The 17,750-nt window shown below is 42.5% G+C and overlaps 1 protein-coding gene and 1 long non-coding RNA gene across 3 annotated transcripts in view; one reads left to right on the top strand and one right to left on the bottom strand.

The window, feature by feature from the left end:
• Window positions 1-2,000, bottom strand: part of LOC138919592 (uncharacterized) — a 170,375-nt gene extending 168,375 nt beyond the window's left edge. The window contains exon 1 of the long non-coding RNA XR_011429890.1: window positions 1,674-2,000. This is a non-coding gene — a long non-coding RNA (uncharacterized lncRNA). The remainder of the gene's footprint in view (window positions 1-1,673) is intronic.
• A 9,087-nt stretch (window positions 2,001-11,087) lies between these two features.
• The window catches only part of DTNBP1 (dystrobrevin binding protein 1), a 118,751-nt gene continuing 112,088 nt past the window's right edge, over window positions 11,088-17,750 (top strand). For both annotated transcript variants that reach the window (XM_070244937.1, XM_005603583.4), the window contains exon 1: window positions 11,088-11,269. In XM_070244937.1, coding sequence (XP_070101038.1) covers window positions 11,214-11,269 — 56 coding nt within the window. In that variant the 5' untranslated portion in view covers window positions 11,088-11,213. The remainder of the gene's footprint in view (window positions 11,270-17,750) is intronic.

Below are 17,750 nucleotides of genomic sequence, written 5' to 3'. Positions count from 1 at the left end.
TGATTTAAATTTCCCAGGTGGGTCCCAACAACAGGCCCCCTTTTGTGACTCTGTCTCCCAAAGCAAAGTCAAGGTTAGTCATCCTTGGTGTGGGTTGTCACAGCCACGTTTAAAACACTAATCACCTCACTTCTAGACCAGAAGTTCTTCACAGGTTGGTAGGTGCCTTATTTTCTCATCTGTAAAATGGGGAAAATAATAGGCGCAAAGTGCTTAGAATCCTGCCTGGCACAAGTGAGCTCCCAGTAAATAACAGCCATCATCATCGTTATAATAATAATTTAGGATAATATTAATACCATTGCTATGTCCCTGGTATCTAGCAGAGTACCCAGCATAGATAGGGCCTCAATACTTGTTTGTTGAGCAGGTGATGGTGCAGAAAACCATGAGGACACAAGCCTTCCTGGCCCGAGGGATGCATTTTAGGAAGCAGCGGGAAGTCAGTAGATGGAATGGGCTCCCGTACCCCCTTCCCATCTTACTTTCTGCTTTACAGCCCAGTGTTTCCTCTTCACTGCGGCCTCCAGGAGGGGAAGAATGGGGTTTCTGCTCTTGGGTACTTTTCCTTCTGTGATATTTCCACTATTTAGAAAAGGTGAAGTTTCATGAAAAGTCCTTTGTTGACTAGCTTAATTCTCCCTCAAAGCCGCGTTCCCTAGCTAGTGGTGGCTAATTAGGATCGCAAAGGCACAATAATTAGACTCACTTCAGGAGCAGAACTGATAATGGAGGAACAGACCCCTCAGTATATGCCACAAGCTTTTCATTGGCATATAAAACGGTTAATTAAGACAACAAATACATCTGTTTTCTTCCACTTCTGTGTATAAACAGAGGCAATGCACTAAAGCAGAGGAACCCAGCATTTTTTTACAGAGGAACTACTTTCTCCCCCTCCCCTTGTTGAGATTCTCAGCATATCATAAAGGCAGTGTTGGAAAACTTACCATTTACTGTATATAAACCTCTGGGTTGAAGCAACACAAGCAAAAACGTTACCAGATACACACCAGGTACACTGTCTCTACTTTAGCCATTATAGGCTTATTTCCCTTTTCAAGGGTCTAAGAAACAGCCCCTCATAGTCCCCTTCTAGGGGGAAAAGAAAGGCCACAAGCAATTCTTGCCCATGTTTGGTATCGGTTGACCCTGCAACCTGGTCACCATAGATTGGGCTGAGGACCGGGTCTTGGCCCACAGGCAGACCCGTATAGTGTGAGATGGTCTGCTACAAGAGCTTTGCTTATCTGACGCATTCTCGGTTAAAAGAGGGACTGGCGAGAACACGGAGAGCCTTCTTCTGGTCACCCAGGGAGGGGCACAGTTGGTAGCAAGGGCAGAAACCAAGAGACTTGGAGACAGAAGACGTTAAGCCACAGGATGGCAGATGTCATATGATAGAGGAGAGATTAGAAAGAGTGAAAACTGGAAGCAGAGGGAGTCAGAGACACAAAAATGGGGCTGGAGGAATCACCAGGAGAGAGACCAAGGGACACTTTTTCTGAAATGGCAGCTACTAGAGCTGCTTAGGGCGCTAGAGCATCTGTTGATCCCTCCAGTTCCAGGAGGCCTGGCCAAGTCTCATGATGCAGGCAGTTCCCGAGGTTTCCTCCCTTTGCTGTGGGCATCCTCACTCAAGGACCACACGCCCTGGGGTCGCCTGAGCATACCTCCACTCCTGACAGAGTCTCGGCCTCCGCCTGTGCGGTGCCCGGATCAGCTCGCTCTCTTGCCTCCCTCTCACAGGGCCGCCTTCAGGGTCAGCCAGCACCAAGTTTCGGGCAGGCGGAAGCTGCAGACCCCTGCGCCAACGCCGAACGTTACAAAGTGATGGGGCTGGTTCCCGTTTGAAGGAGCTGCCAAAGGCGGGTTCGAACCACAACCTGGAGTCCTGAAGTCGGGGAGGGGGACGGTGGATTTGAGCTCATAGTTGCTACCCTAGCAAGAGCTTCCGCTGCCTTTCCCTGCAGGGCGGTTCAGGTCCAGACGCTCAGCTCAGTTGTTGCCTGGCTTGGGAAGCTTTTTAAACGGTGTGGATGAGGAGGCGTGGCCTCAGACCAGTGAAATCAGACTCCCTAGGGGTTGGCCCCAGGAATTGGTATTTTTTAGATGATCCCCAAGTGATTCTAAAGCGCAGTCGACTTAAGGGCATTTACAGGTCTCCATAGTTTCCTGCGAGACACTCGCAGTATCAGTTTCCACTGACAGGGACAACTCCTGTGGGCAGAAAGGAACTCTTAGGATGCTGGCACCTAATAGTTGCGCTTCTCCTCAACCGTTATCAATTATAGCACGTTTTCTCCCCCACCTATATTAAGCTTATAGGTAATAATTTTCTTAATCTTTTTTTTTGGCTACTAATTCTTTTTTTCTTGATTTCTTAAAAAAAATTTTTTTATTGAGGTAACATTGGTTTATGACGTTATATAAATTCCCAATCATGGGGGCTGGCCCCGTGGCCCAGTGGTTGAGTTCTTGCACTCTGCTGCAGGCGGCCCAGTGTTTCGTTGGTTGGAATCCTCGGCGCGGACATGGCACTGCTCATCAAACCACGCTGAGGCAGCATCCCACATGCCACAACTAGAAGGATCCACAACGAAGAATACACAACTATGTACCGGGGGGCTTTGGGGAGAAAAAGAAAAAAAAAAATCTTTAAAAAAAAAATTCCAAATCATGTTTCAGTTTCTGCATAGACTCTATCATGTTCACCACCAAAAGTCTAATTGCCATCTATCACGGTATCATGTGCCCTTTTACCCCTTTCGCTCTCCCCCTTTCCCCTTCCACCATTCTATTCTCTGTCTCTCTGTTTGTTTGTTGTTGTTTTATCTTCCACATATCCAGTGAAATCACACGGTATTTGGCTTTCTCCATTTGAATTATTTCGCCTAGCATAATATCCTGAAGGTCCATCCACATTGTCACAAATGGCAAGGTTTCATCTTTCTTATGGCTAAGTATTCCATTGCATGCGTGTGTGTGTGTGTGTGTGTGTGTGTGTGTGTTCACCACATCTTCTTTATCCATTCATCCATTAGTGGGCATTTAGGTTGCTTCCAAGTCTTGGCTATTGTAAATAATGCTGCACTGAACGTAGGGGTGCATATGTCTTTCCAAATTCCTGTTTTCATGTTCTTTGGATAAATACCCAGAAGTGGTATAGCTGAATCATATGGTAGTTCCATTTTTAATTTTTTGAGGAATCTCCATACCATTTTCCATAGTGGCTGCACCAGTTTACATTCCCACCCGCAATGTATGAGGATTCCCTTTCCTCCCCATCCTCTCCAACACTTATTTCCTGTCTTTTTAATAACAGCCATTGTGACAGGTGTGGGGTGATATCTCATTGTAGTTTTGACTTGCAATTCCCTAATAATTAGTGATGTTGAACATCTTTTCATGCGCCTGTTTCCCATCTGTATATCTTCTTTGGAAAAATGTCTGTTCGTATCCTCTGCCCATTTTTTGATCTGTTTTTTTGTTGAGTTGTATGAGTTCTTTATATATTTTGGATATTAACTGCTTATCAGATATAGGATTTTCAAATATCTTCTTCCAATTGTTAGATTGTCTTTTTGTTTTGTCAATGGTTTCCTTTGCTGTGCAGAAGCTTTTTGGTCTGATGTAGTCCCATTTATTTTTTAGTTTGTTTCCTTTGCCTGAAGAGGTATGATATTCAAAAAGATACTGCTAAGACCTATGATGTCAAAGAGGATACTGCCTATGTTTTCTTCCAGGAGTTTTCTGGTTTCAGGTCTTACCTTCAAGTCTTCAGTTCATTTTGAGTTAATTTTTGTGTATGGTGTAAGATAACAGTCTACTTTTTTTTTTTTTCTTTCTTTTTTTGCTGAGGAAGATTAGCCCTGAGCTAACATCTAACATCTATGCCAATCTTTCTCCAGTTTATATGTGGGTTGCCACCTCACTATGGCTGACCAGTAGTGTAGGTCTGTACCTGAGATCCAAACTCATGAACCCAGACTGCCCAAGTGGAGTGCACCAAACTTAGCCACTAGGCCACAGGGCTGGACCCTCTACTTTCATTTTTTACCTGTGGCTGTCCAGTTTTCCCAACGCCATTTATTGAAGAGACTTACTTTTCTCCATTGTATGTTCTTGGCTCCTTTGTTCAAAATTAGCTGTCCATAAATGTGTGGGTTTATTTCTGGGTTCTCAATTCTGTTGCATTGACTTCTGTATCTATTTTTGTGCCAGTACCATGCTGTTTTGGTTACTATAGTTTTGTAGTATATTTTGAAGTCAGGGAGTGTGATGCCTCCAGCTTTCTTCTTTTTTCTCAGGATTCCTTTGGCTATTTGGCATCTTTTGTTGTTCCATATAAATATTAGGATTCTTTGTTCTATTTCTATGAACAAAATGTTAATGGGACTTTGATAGGGATTGCATGGAATCTGTAGATTGCTTTAGGAAGTATGGATATTTTAACTATATTAATTCTTCCAATCCGTGAGCATGAAATATCTTTCCATTTATTTGTGTCTTCTTTGATTTCTTTCAACAATGTTTTGTAGTTTTCAGTGTACAAGTCTTTCACCTCTTTGGTTAAATTTATTTGTAGGTATTTTGATCTTTTTGTTGAGATTGTAAATGGGATTGTATTCTTGATTTCTCTTTCTGGTATTTTGTTGTTAGTGTATAGAAACACAACTGATTTTTATATGTTGATTTTGTATCCTGCAATTTTACTTTATTTATTATTTCTAATAGTTTTTTGGTGGATCTTTTAGGGTTTTCTATATATATATTATCATGTCATCTGCAAATAGTGACAGTTTTACTTTTTCCTTTCTAATTTGGATCACTTTTATTTCTTTCCTTGCCTATTTGCTCTGGCTAGGACTTCCAAAATTATGTTAAATAATAGTGGTGAAAATGGTCATCCTTGTCTTGTTCCTGTTCTTAAAGGGATAGCTTTTAGTTTTTCACCATTGAGTATGATGGTAGCTGTGGTTTTGTCATATATAGCCTTTACTATGTTGAGGTACTTCCCTTCTATACCCATTTTATTCAGAGTTTTTATCATAAATGGATACTGAATCTTGTTGAGTGCTTTCTCTGCATCTATGGAGATGATCATGTGATTTTCATTCTTTGTTTTGTTAATATGGTATATTATGCTGATTGATTTGTGGATGTTAAATGATCCTTGCATCCCTGGAATAAATCCCACTTGATTATGGTATATGATTCTTTTAATGTATTGTTGTATTTGATTTGCTAATATTTTGTTGAGTATTTTTGCATCTATGTTAGTCAGTGATATTGGCCTATAATTTTCCATTTTTTTGTTGTCCTTGTCTGGTTTTGGTATCAGGGTAATGTTGACTTCGTAGGATGAGTTAGGAAACATCCTTTCCTCTTCAGTTTTTTTGGAATAGTTTGAGAAGGATAGGTATTAAATCTTCTTTGAATGTTTGGTAGAATTCACTGGGGAAGTCGTCTGGTCTTGGACTTTTGTTTTTGGGGAGGTTTTTGATTTTCACCTCCTTACTAGTGATCAGTCTATTTAGATTCTCTATTTCTTCTTCTTTTTTTTTTTTTTTAAAGATTTTATTTTTCCTTTTTCTCCCCAAAGCTCCCCAGTACATAGTGGTATATTTTTCTTTTAGTTGTGGGTCCTTCTAGTTGTGGCATGTGGGATGCCACCTCAGCATGGCTTGATTAGCAGTGCCATGTCCACACCCAGGATCCAAACTGGCGAAACACCAGGCCGCTGAAGCAGAGCGTGCGAACTTAACCACTTGGCCGTGGGGCTGGCCCCTCTATTTCTTCTTGATTCAGTCTTGGAAAGTTGTATAATTCTAAGAATTTATCCATTTCTTCTAGGGTATTCAATGTATTGGTGTATAGCTTTTCATAGTATTCTCTTATAATCCTTTGTATTTCTGTGGTATCCGTTGTAATTTCTCCTCTTTCCTTTCTGATTTTATTTGAGCCTTCTTTCTTTTTTCTCAGTGTGTCTAGCTAAAGCTTTCTCAATTTTGTTTATCTTTTTAAAGAACTAGCTGTTTTAGTTTCATTGATCTTTTCTACTGTCTTTTTAGTTTCTATTTCATTTATTTCCACTCTAATTTTTATTATTTCCTTCCTTCTACTGATTTTGGCCTGGCTACTAATTCTTATTTAAAAATTTCAGTTTGTTATTAAGTGCTCTCACTCAAAGAGATTTCTACCTATAGTGGTTCAGAAGATGCAGTTTCTGAGATATACTTTCCCTAGGGGAAATCATTTATCTGTGGGGTACAGGATGTGGTCTCCTCTACTCATTAGGGTCCCTACACTTTGACGAATGGAGTCACTTGGTTGTTTATGAATATTTCATATATCATATATATCCGAACATAGATTAACAAAAATAAAAGATGTTTCCTCCTCTAATGCACTGTATAGTACCTTTTTTTTTAATCTGAGCAAAAAAGACGAGGTTAGCTGCCTGATTACATTTTATTATAGTGTGATAAAATTTCAAAACACCAATAGATGCAGCTCAGATGCCTCTTACTGTTCTTTAATTTGGCTCATGGTGAAAATACTCATTCCCAACTTTGCTGTCCGAAGTGTCACTCCAGATAGTGCATGCCTTCTGGGGCTATTGGCTTCTGTCTCCAGATTTTGACAGCCTATGCCAGGCCCCGCCTCTTATGTTCTTCTTCAACCAGGCTCTGATCTTTGCCGCTGCATTTTGGAATTACCCTCCTCCACCTCTCTGGTTTCTGTCTCTGCTTTCCTTTTCAAAATGCCATGCTGATGTCATCTTTCCAGCTTTATATATCTTCCCTTATTCTTAGAACTACTCATTGCTTCACAAGAAACACAGCTTTTCAATGGTTTCTTTTGGCATCTTTAAACTCTTAATAGTTAAATCTTAATAATTAAAGATATCAAAAATATTTCCATCTTAGCTTTTAAAAATTATAAATAAGTTAATAACAACACACCATGGATACCTTTACAAATCTAAAGTCTCTGTAACTCAAATGGTGACAATGCCTTCCAATTACTCTAAAAGACCTTGGCCAATAAAGTGGTGTGAAATCTTCTGGATTCTATATCTTCTTCTTTTATAGTATCTTTCTTTTGGTTCCAATTCCACCAAATCTTCATTTATCACTTTGTCTACTGAAAGAATCTACTGAGACCAGGAACCCCCTTTCCTTAGTGAGCGTCCTAGAGCAGTGCTTCTCAGGAGTTAAATGAATATGAATCACCTGGGGATCTTGTTAAAATTCAGACGGTGATTCAGTAGGTCTCAGGTGAGGCCTGAGATTCTGCATTTGCAACAAGCTCCCAGGTGATGCTCATGCTGTTGGTCCAGGGAAGCACCATCATAAGGGCTTCTTAGCAGCTTTGGTGCTTGCCCCAAATGTAATTATCACCAAAGCTTTCTCTGTGCTTAACTAATATGTTCTCAGATCAACTCTCAACCAACTGCTGAATTAAGATTAGGTCAATAGCCTCCAAAATTGATGTTGGTTCTCCAATTGTATTTAAAAACTTTGTTTTTTCATTTTGCCAGTCAATCTTCCTAGTTTCTAGCTGATTACTGTTTCTTAAATCAACACGTCACGTGCTTCAACTCTTGATCCTTAATCATTCCTATAAAACAACTCATGTGCAACAGTAATTTTTTCTCTGTTTTCATTTTTTACAATTTACTTTTGTTTCTTTACAATAGATTGTCTCTTTTTATTAGCACTTATAGAACTTTCACTGTTTGGGATTTATCAGACATGATGAGGTTAAGAATATTCCTAAAACACCTGAAAGCAAAGCACAAACATGCCATAGACTAATAAACAGTGCAATGGTCAAGACAGAAGTGATTGGGCACAACAAATACAGCTATTTTTTAGTGACATGCAGAGTCTTTTTGCTCTGATTTAGTCCTTTGTTAGAGTCCATGAAACTTAGTAAATTGAAAGCTTATGAGTAGAGGAGTTTAACTGAATGAAATAAATAAGATTTATTATTTCCCAGTGCAGTTTCCAAATCTACTAGAAACTGAGGCATCTATCTTTATAGATTTGATCATTTGATCACTTACTCTGTACCAGGTATTGTTTCTGGAAGGTGGAGGAGGGCTCAATTAACAGCACCCCTCTCTCTTACTTGTGTGAACCAACTGAGATACAAGACAATAGCATCAGCGTAAAGCAGCCAAAACATCCCTTTTATTTCTGGTAAGGCTGATGAAGCACATGGCTTATATTCATGGGTAAGAAGAACTCTTATTACTAAACCTTAGGTTAAGACTTGCCCACCCAGCCACTGGTGGTGTTCATAAAACACCTCAAGATGAAGCACTGGAAGTCCACACTGAAGGAAGAGAGGGTGGGGCCAGGGCCAGGCTCCTTATTCCCTAGCTTACTAATCACCAGTCACCTCTCCACCAGGAAAGGCCCAGAGTGTTACACTATGGAGGAGCTTCCTGCAAATGGAAGAAAATATCAGCAGTGGGAAAGAGGTGTTGCCTCCAACCAAAGCCAAGTATTTTATCTTATTTAATTCCTACAACAAAACAATCGATATTTATTGATTGTTTATTACATGTCATTCACTGTTTTACATGCTGGGATAGAGAGTTAAATAAGACAGACAAGGCAGTTTATGTCTGGGCCTATCCTCATGCAGCCACCTCACCCACCTCATTCAATTCCAGCCCCATCAGATCTGTCTTTATTTAAAATTTGGTATTTTGTTCAAAGGTTTTTTTCACTAATTTTGAACTTTTAAATATTTCTTTAAAATATTATTCATCTTGATTACTGAGCTTTTCGGCTGCCTCCTAAATCTTGCACCTGAGATGGATGCCTTATCTGCCTCACACCAGTCCCAGCCCTGGTTTTAAAATAAATGTGTAAATTAATTAACAATTTTTTCTTAATTAAACAATTATTAAATAAATTATCAGCTAGTAACATGCACTAAGTTGAGAAACAGGGTACATATAGAAAGTGACTGGGGTGGTAACTCGAATGATCAGGGAAGGCCTGTCTAAGTAGATGATATGTAAGCTAAGACCTGAATGCCAGGAAGCAGCCAGCCATGGGACAGTTTGGAGAAAAGCTTGTGAAAAGCCCTCAAGGTGGAAATGAACCTGGAATTTTCAAGAAACACACACACACACCAAGTTAGTATGGCTTAAATGTCAAGGATATGATCGGCAAATAGTACTTGCTTTGGATAGAGTATTAGGAAGGGGACAAATTTTAGGACTTTGTAACCCAAGTAAGAAGTTTGAATTTTATTCTGTACAGGAAGCAAATGAAGGATTTTAACCAGGAGAGCAACATGATCTTTATACCAAACTTCTTAATCTCAAGAGCATGTGTCCAATGGCCCAGTCAGCCGAACACTGAGACGTCTGTGCTTGGAGATGGAGAAAGCTTCATTCAACTTGGCCAAAACAAGAGGATGGGAGGATAGGTCCTCTCAAATCTGCCTTAACGAGAGAAGAAAGCAGGAGGGTTTTATAGAGCTGAGGGGCTTGGCAGGAGAAGTTTCAGAGAAACAAAGGGGTAATCTTTTACTCCAGAGAAGCCCTTGGGCAATCTGACCTTTTGGGCATCAGTGGCAGCTGGGGGCTGGTCATCCGGGGATTGCAACTTCCCCAAAGGCATTTTCTTTCTTCTGCAAAACAAACTCACAAGTCTTTGAGACCCCTGAGTCAACCCTCAGGTTCAACAAGAAAACAGCAAATTGACAAGATTCATCTATGTCTGTGTTGGGATCAAGGCCCAAACACCTTGTTCTTATTAAATATCCACAGTAACCCTCAGGTACTTGGCTTCAATCTGATTGGTCTTTTAAATAATTCTCTTTGGCTGCTGTGTCAAGGATGGATTACAGGGGTGTGGATGGCAAAAGAGTAAGATCAGAGAGACCTGACAGGGCTCCTGGTGCAAGATGGTAGTGCCTTCAACTGGGACGATTATAATGAAGATGGAGGAAGGGGAACAAGTTCCAGCAGTATTTCTGAAATAGAATTGATTGGACTTGATGGATTAAATATGGAGGATGAGGAAAAGAGAGGAACTAGGGTGATTTCAGTTGGCTTAACTTGAGCAACTTGGTGGATGGTGGTGCCATTTACTGAAACGGAAAAGACTGGGGGATGAGCTGGTTAGGTTAGTATGCAACGGACTTTTCAATTAGTGGTATGTTGGGTTTGAGATGCCTCATTGAGTAAGCGACTGGTATAAATTGGAGAAGGGCACGGGCCGGGGGTAGGGGAGTGGTAGGACAAGACTGAAGATAAGAGATTTGGGTGTCATTGGTGCCTCCATAGAATTTACAGCATGGTAATGGATAGGATAACCCAGGGAGACAGCATCTATGGAGAAGGGCAGGAGGCTAGAAATGTAGCTTTGGGAGCAGCTGTTGAAAGAGGAAAATAGGAGAAGGGGTGGAGAGGAAGGTAGAGTGGAAGTATGGTGTCCTTGGAGGCAAGAGAAGAACGTTTCTTTAAGAATCGGATAAGGAACTGCCTTAAGAGCCATTGAGAGGTTGAGAAAAAAATCAGGGCAGGCAAATAACAAACGGTATAGGCAATACGGTGGTCACTGGTGACTCGACAAAGGCGACCTCCGTTGGTGTGAAGGGTACAATAGACATGATGGGGTAGGGTGAAAAGAGAACGGAAAGTAAGGATGTTAAATAGTTGATTATTACTGCCATTTTATACACGAAGAAACCAAGGCTCAGAATGATTAACCACCTCCACCAAGGTCAAAGCCAGTGGGGTCAGATCCTGGACCCAGCGTCCGCGAAACAGTTTGCTACAGGGAGGAGCACACAATGCAAGTAATTGATCCAACTCTCTTTCAAACCGTAAAAACCAACGCTGCACTCAAAAAAGCCCTCGACTTCAAACATTCTTTCACGCTGCCACTTCTATTTTAAAGTGAAAAACGAGACAGCCTGGCTCGGATTGCAAAAAAGCATCAGTCTCTCGCCTTCTCAGCAGGCAGGCAAGGACCGCCCCTTTTCCGCAGCCCGAGCCCGGCGCTGCCCACTGCGCCTGCGCGGGCCTGGCGCGGAGGGGGCGGGGCGGGGAGAGAGCGCGCGAGCGGGGGGCGGGAACGCGGAAGGGGCTGCGGCGCGGGGGCGCGGGCCGAGCCGGGGGCGGGGCCGGGCGCGAGTGTGCGGGGCGCGCGGGTGACAGGTGCGGGGGCGCGGCCGCGATGCTGGAGACTCTGCGCGAGCGGCTGCTGAGCGTGCAGCAGGATTTCACCTCCGGGTGGGTATGCGGTGGGGGACGGAAAGGGACCCGGGGGGCTGGGCCGGGCCGAGGAGCCGGCGGCCGCACGGGACGCCGCCTCCCTCTCCGCGCGCTGGTCCAGTCCTGTCCCATCCCGCGCCCCGCCCCGCCCGGCCGAGGAAAGTAACGAACTTCGCGGCGTGGGGCGGGCGGCGCGAAGTAACTTAGGTCCCGACAGGCTGCGCTGAGTCTCGCCCCGGGCCGAGGGGTGGCAGGGAACGCAGCGGAGGGCGCTGGGGATGCGCGGACCCCTCCCGGCACCGAGCAGGGGAGTCACGTGAGGGGCGAGCGCGCGCCCCGCTTCCGCCCCCCGCGGGACGGCGGCCCTGCGCCCCGAGCCCCGCCGAGCCCCTTACCCCTCGGGCCGCGGCGCTTAGCGGGGCCCGCGCCTCCTCCCAGTGCGAAGGCCGCCGGCGCCGCAGCCTCCCCGGCTGGGCCGGAACCAGCCGGTCGTGTCTGGCTCTCCCGCTCGCCTCTTCCCCTTTTGCTTTCTCTCCACCTTTGCCCCTTTAACGCCTCGGTGAGGAAACTTGGGCAAGAAAAACAGCAGTCCACTAACGCTCTCTGAATACCCAGTGGTTAAGAGCACAGGCCAGGCCGATCCCAAACTTTACTTAGAACCACCCGGAAACCTTTTAACAATCCCGATGCCCGGGTCGCAGCCCAAACCAGTTAAATCAAACGCGGGATGGAGTTTTGAAGACCCCCCCAGGCGATTGCAGTGTGCAGTGAAGACTGGGAACCACCGGCGTAGAACCTGGCGCCAGACTGCCTGGGTTCTCGTCTGTACCGCTTAAGCAGACGTGTTTTTGCAATTTCCTTGAATTGTTTTGCCTCACTTTCCGCTACTCTACAATGGGGATAAAGATGGTACTTATCTCATAGGGTTATTGTGAGGATTAATGAATTAATATGTAAAACACGCAGTAAGCACTATGTCACTATTGTTCCTACTCTGCGTATTTCATCTTAATTTTTTCATTACTTTAGAAAGGGTGTCGCCCTTTATAAAGGATCTGTTACCTTTAGCCTACAGATCCTTTGGAGAATGCTCTGAATATGAGGACATCTCAATCATACTGTTTTAAATTTGTAATGAGAAAGATGTTAGCTGAAATTTTATCTCATGGGATAAAAATGTTTATATTGTTTGCCTTTTGGGTGCGGAGTCGTGACAAACTGGGAAATACTTGAGCGTTTACCACATGTAAAGTATTTTTGATAATTCTGGTTTGGTATTCTCAAGAATATTAATTATAGATGCTGTAGGAGTCATTCATTCGTGGTGTGTTTGCATGCTTGCATTCTTTCCCCCTTTAAATTTAAAAAGTAACTTCTTTTCAGAGTGTAAATTACTGAATTGAAAAATTTTGGTGTGATACTGGGACGATCCACTTGTAGCGTGAGGATGGGCATAGATAAACCCATCTGGTAAACCTCCGCTATCATTACTTCAAGGAATTCCTTGATAGGGTAACAGTCCCTCTGCTGGTAGTTACTCTATTTCTAGGTCATGTGGTTGCCTCGGAACCCACTCATAGTCCTGACCTTTGCTTTACAAGGCTAGATTTACCTAGGAATATGGACTGTGGACCCAAAACTTCCTGACACATCTGGATAACCTGAGTTTAGTGTTTAGTTAGGGAGAGTGTTGAAGGGATCTGGTTAGAACCCCTTGGAAACTGACGTGACTTCTTGAAGATTCCGTAGACTGGCGTCAGTTTGGGATTAGACATCCCGAGAGGGTTTTCATTCCATTTAGGCCCTTTGTTGGCTTCCTCCTTGTACAGGTCACTCTCAGCTGACAGACCCCTGGACTTCAGTGTGTGCCAGTAGCCTGTCACCTGGCAGAGAAATAACTCGTCTCCAAGTGATGTCTGTCTTCCGGGTGACTGGCAGCTCTAAACTCTGATGTTCACTTCAGTCAGGTGCACAAATTCCTATGCAATTCTTACCATGAAAAAAAACCCCACTTAATTCATTTTAGTAAACTCTTCCATATTCAGCTATTTTACGTAATTGAATATTTTGCCTTGCTGAGAAAAGATGAAATTAAACCCAGTACAGGTGTATATTGCATGAAGGCGCTGAGGGTTTCAAAGATGAAAGGGACGTGGCTCTCACCTCCTGAAACTGTCAAATTGAACCTGGCGTTCCTTTGGAACGCTTGGCGTTAATACCCATAGAAGCCAGAGCAGCTGGCTTCTGAAATAATTGGAAACTTCCACTATTCGAGTTGCCCCAGGGGATCCATAGAAGAAAGGCATAGTGCTTTTTCTGAGCTCCTTCAGTGTGACCAGTGTTGCTCTTCACAGTCACCCAGAACAGCATGCTCTCGTCACAGCTTTTCTGCTCGTTTTCAATTTCTAAAAATTCATAGAACTGAAGCTTAAATGTAGGCAAATTTACTTTTTTTTTTTTTTTTTAAAGTAAGATAGGGTTATTTTTTATCAGCCTCAGAAGAGGATGTCACGTTAGTGGCTAAAGCATGTCTGATGAAGACAATGAATTTCTACCTTCCATTCAAACTTAGAAAAAATGCAACTTGAGATCACTTAAGGGCAGTGGAGAGCTTGCTGGTGGCCTGTGAGGGCCTCTAGGTTGTGCATGGACTTGTGGCCTTTTTTGTAAATTTTTATTCATAACAACAGTTATGGCAAAATTGAGATGAACCTAGAAATTCTGTTACTTTCTGACTTAAGTGGGTGGCCGGCTGGCCCAAAGGCCACTGGCCTGAGGGGCTTCGTTCTGGGCCTCTTTTTCCTTCGCCTGAGTGAGTCCTGATTTGATTCAACTCCCTCAGAACTCGGGGAGCCTTTTGGAGAGTTCACGTGGAACATCCGCTTGATGTTGGCTTGAGCTTGGAGGAAACTTCTGGATATACTGAAGCTCGTACTTCAAATCTAGTCTGGTCTTTGATTTTTCTCTTTTGAGCCAGTTATGAGCAAAGACCTCAGGATGGAAGTATTCAGACATGCAAAAACTCTTCAGGGAACTGAAAATCAGATTTACTGAAGGTTTACAGCCTCCAGTCACCGGCTGGCGCTTCCTGTTCGTAATTCTCTGGATTCTCGTGGGTAGGGATAGAAAACCTATAGTTATTACTTGTGGCAACTAGACAGTGGGTGTTTCCCCCTCAAAGCCGCCACTGCCCCTGACCTCCACCCCTGCCCGGTATGTTCCTTCTCTCTTCTCCGCTCCCATAGTATGACAACCTGCTCACAGGAGAGGATCTAATAATCTAATTCACAGTGTGGTGAAATAGTGAGGTTTTGCCTAAAATGTTGACTCTCCCAGGATTACTCACCTTTTTAATAAGCAGGAAAAAAAAATCTCAATATTGAATTTGATTCAGTAAATATTTACTGAGTTCCTAGGAAGTGCCAGACACTAGGCTAGGCACTCAAAGTGTCCATTTTCATAGAAGCTTTTTTCATTTTATTAAAAAAAATAGATTTAGGGGCCGGCGGCCCAGTGACGCAGCGGTTAAGTTCACATGTTCCACTTCTCGGCGGTCTGGGGTTCGCCGGTTCGAATCCTGGGTGCAGACATGGCACCGCTTGGCAAGCCATGCTGTGGTAGGCGTCCCACATATAAAGTAGAAGAAGATGGGCACGGATGTTAGCTCAGGGGCAGTCTTCCTCAGCAAAAAGAGGAGGATTGGCAGCAGATGTTAGCTCAGAGCTAATCTTCCTCAAAAAAAAAAAAAAAAAAAGATTTAAGAGGCCGCATGCTCCGTTTTGTGTAGTCTTTATTAAGCAGTACCTATATATTGGGCTAGATCCTGGGCCCGCAGAGTTGACTAAAACAGTTTCTGCCCTCCAGCTACCCTAGACTGGCGGTGCTGTAAAGCAAAGCAGGAGGAACAGAATGTCAAAGATACAGGTGATGTGGCCCAGAGGAAAGTCATTAATTCACATGTGTCTACCGAAGGCTTCAGAGAGGAGGTGGCTTCTAAACTGGGCCTTGAAGAATGAGGAGGGATTGTGATAGATTTGGGTGAGGGCATTTCAGAGATGGAAGCAGTCGTGGGAGGTGAAACTGGAAAGGAAATTTAGTGACTGATAATAGAGGATCTTCAATGCTTGGCTAAATTAATTCATTTATCAGCTATTTATTGAGCACTTCCTCTGTGGCAGGCACTACTCTAGGAGCTAAGGATGTAGCAGAGGACACACCAGACAGGAAATAATGTCCCTGCACTCATTCTAGTGGCAGGAGGCAGAATATCTAGAAGGTCGTAAGTACTGTTGTTAAAAATAAAGCAGGTTAAGCGGGCTGGGGGATGGGGTGATTGCTACTTTATATGGTGTGGTCCTGGCTTATTTTTAGGTTGACTGAATCTTTTGAAGTTTTTTGTGGAGGGGTGCAGCATGAACCTGCCTGTAGTTGTGGAAGAATAATTTGAGAGGACTAGAGATGGGGAACAGGGAGATTATTTAGGAGGCTATAATTATGGGCCAGATGAGAGATGATAAGGCTGTGCTGGTAGAAATTTAAAGGAGGGAGTGGATGTGACAGGCGCTGGTCGAACTTGTCAACAGTGCGATATAGGAAGTGGAAAAGGTAGAGAAATTGAGGATGTTAATTTTGGAGTATCTTAGATAAATGATGTCACTCACCAACGTAAAAGAATTTAAGAGTAGTTTTGAGAGAGAGGGAGCAGTTGACAGTGAATCTGTTGAGACATAACTTATGGCTTGACATCCAAGAAGCCATTGGAAATCTGAGAAACACTCAGGAGAGAGGTCAGAGTGGAGCGCTGTATTTGGGGTTAATTGGGATGGAGATAGTCTAAATTCCTCTCCCTTTCCTGAGTCTCGGCAGCTTTTGTGTGAATCTCTCAGACTTCAGAGCTCAAGAGTCATAGGCACTTCTAAGTGTGATTGATGCTTTTGTCTCCCTGATCTTGTTTTTAAAAAAGAAAGAAAAAATTGATAAATATTAATGGGAAATGTAATAGATTGGGTTTCTATTCGTAAACAGAATTTGAAGTCAGAATAATGGAGACTTGAACATGGTTAAAGGAATTGACCTTAAATGACAAAATATGCTAATTAATATATTTTTATGGTGTTTTAAAGCAATCATCCTTACCTTTCATAATAGCTGGTGAGGTTAAAGGAGTAGGAAATTGAGGTGCAAATAAATGGAATGCCATCATAGTCACCCCATGCAGTCAAGTCAGCTAGAGAAAGCACATTTTCTGCTCATCAGTCACTGTAGTGCTCCATATGTCATTCTGTTTATCTACTTTTTTAAACTTCTTGTCTAAGCAGTTTTGCTAATCACCTCCAATTCTTAATAAGCTGCTTCCATTTTAGTATTTTCTAAAAAGCTTGAAGAAATAAATGTGCTGGTGTCAAGTTAAGGTAAATCTTTGGAACAGTCTAAAAATAAATATCGAAATGTTATGATGAATTTGAGGGTTAGTGCTTTGAACTCAAAAGTATGCATTAGTTGCTTTTAGTGGAAGGTAATTGTCAGGTGGCTCTCTTACGTCTGTATATTAACATACCCACACAGCAGCACTGTTGTCTTCCTGGGGGTGTGTGGTATTACAAAGATTAGGAACGGTGGAGAAGCCTTTTATAGGAACTGGTGCAGTGGGCAACCTCTACTTTATTTCACCTTGGTCCAGTAATGTACGTAGTTTCTTACCTTTCTTGACGTTGATAATTTTTATCTATCTATCATTTGAATTAGCTCTGTAGTTTACAGAATGCGGTCAAAGTCATATTTAGAATTTTATTTAATTCTTGTGGCAAATTATTACGGTCAGTGTAGTATTACCATTTTATTTTCGAGGAAACTGGAGTATTACATCTAGATCAGTATTTCCTTCTCAGTGTGTTGTGACACTGTGGGACTTGAGACTTTATTAGTGGGTTGTTTCCAGCACAGAATCGCTGTGAGAAACTTAAGAAACTCATCTTAAGAAAAGATGAATATATAAAACATTGTTTTTGTTGTTTAAAATTTTTTTTACAGAGTTTTAAACATATATAAAAAGAGAATAACCTGGGGAACCCCGTATATTCATTATTCAGATTCAGCAGTTCTCAACTGTTGCCACATTTGCTCTGTATCTCCCTTATTTATAAAGTAAATTCAGACTTGTCTATACATCGCTCATACGTCAGTTTGCATCTCTAAAAAAACAGACATTATATAAATGCGATGCCAGTATCATACCTAATAAAATTAACGCTAATTCTCTGATATTATCAATTATCCAGTCCATAATCAAATTTCCTGGTTCTTAGAAATGTCTTTTTACAGTTGATTTGTTCAAATTCAGATCAGATAAGTTCCACACATTACATTTGCTTAAAGACCAATTTTTAAACCAGCTGGTTGTTAAGGAGCCACATGGGGAAGCTCTTATTGACCCTTCCAATAATTTTATTTTCAGCTCCCTGTAACCTTCCTTTTTCCTCTTTTATTCCAAACTAATTTT

Source organism: Equus caballus, chromosome 20, assembly GCF_041296265.1.
Source record: "Equus caballus isolate H_3958 breed thoroughbred chromosome 20, TB-T2T, whole genome shotgun sequence".
NCBI classification, from domain to species: domain Eukaryota; kingdom Metazoa; phylum Chordata; class Mammalia; order Perissodactyla; family Equidae; genus Equus; species Equus caballus.
The sequence above is the reverse complement of the archived record's forward strand: the minus strand, read 5'-3'. Positions and strand labels throughout refer to the sequence as shown.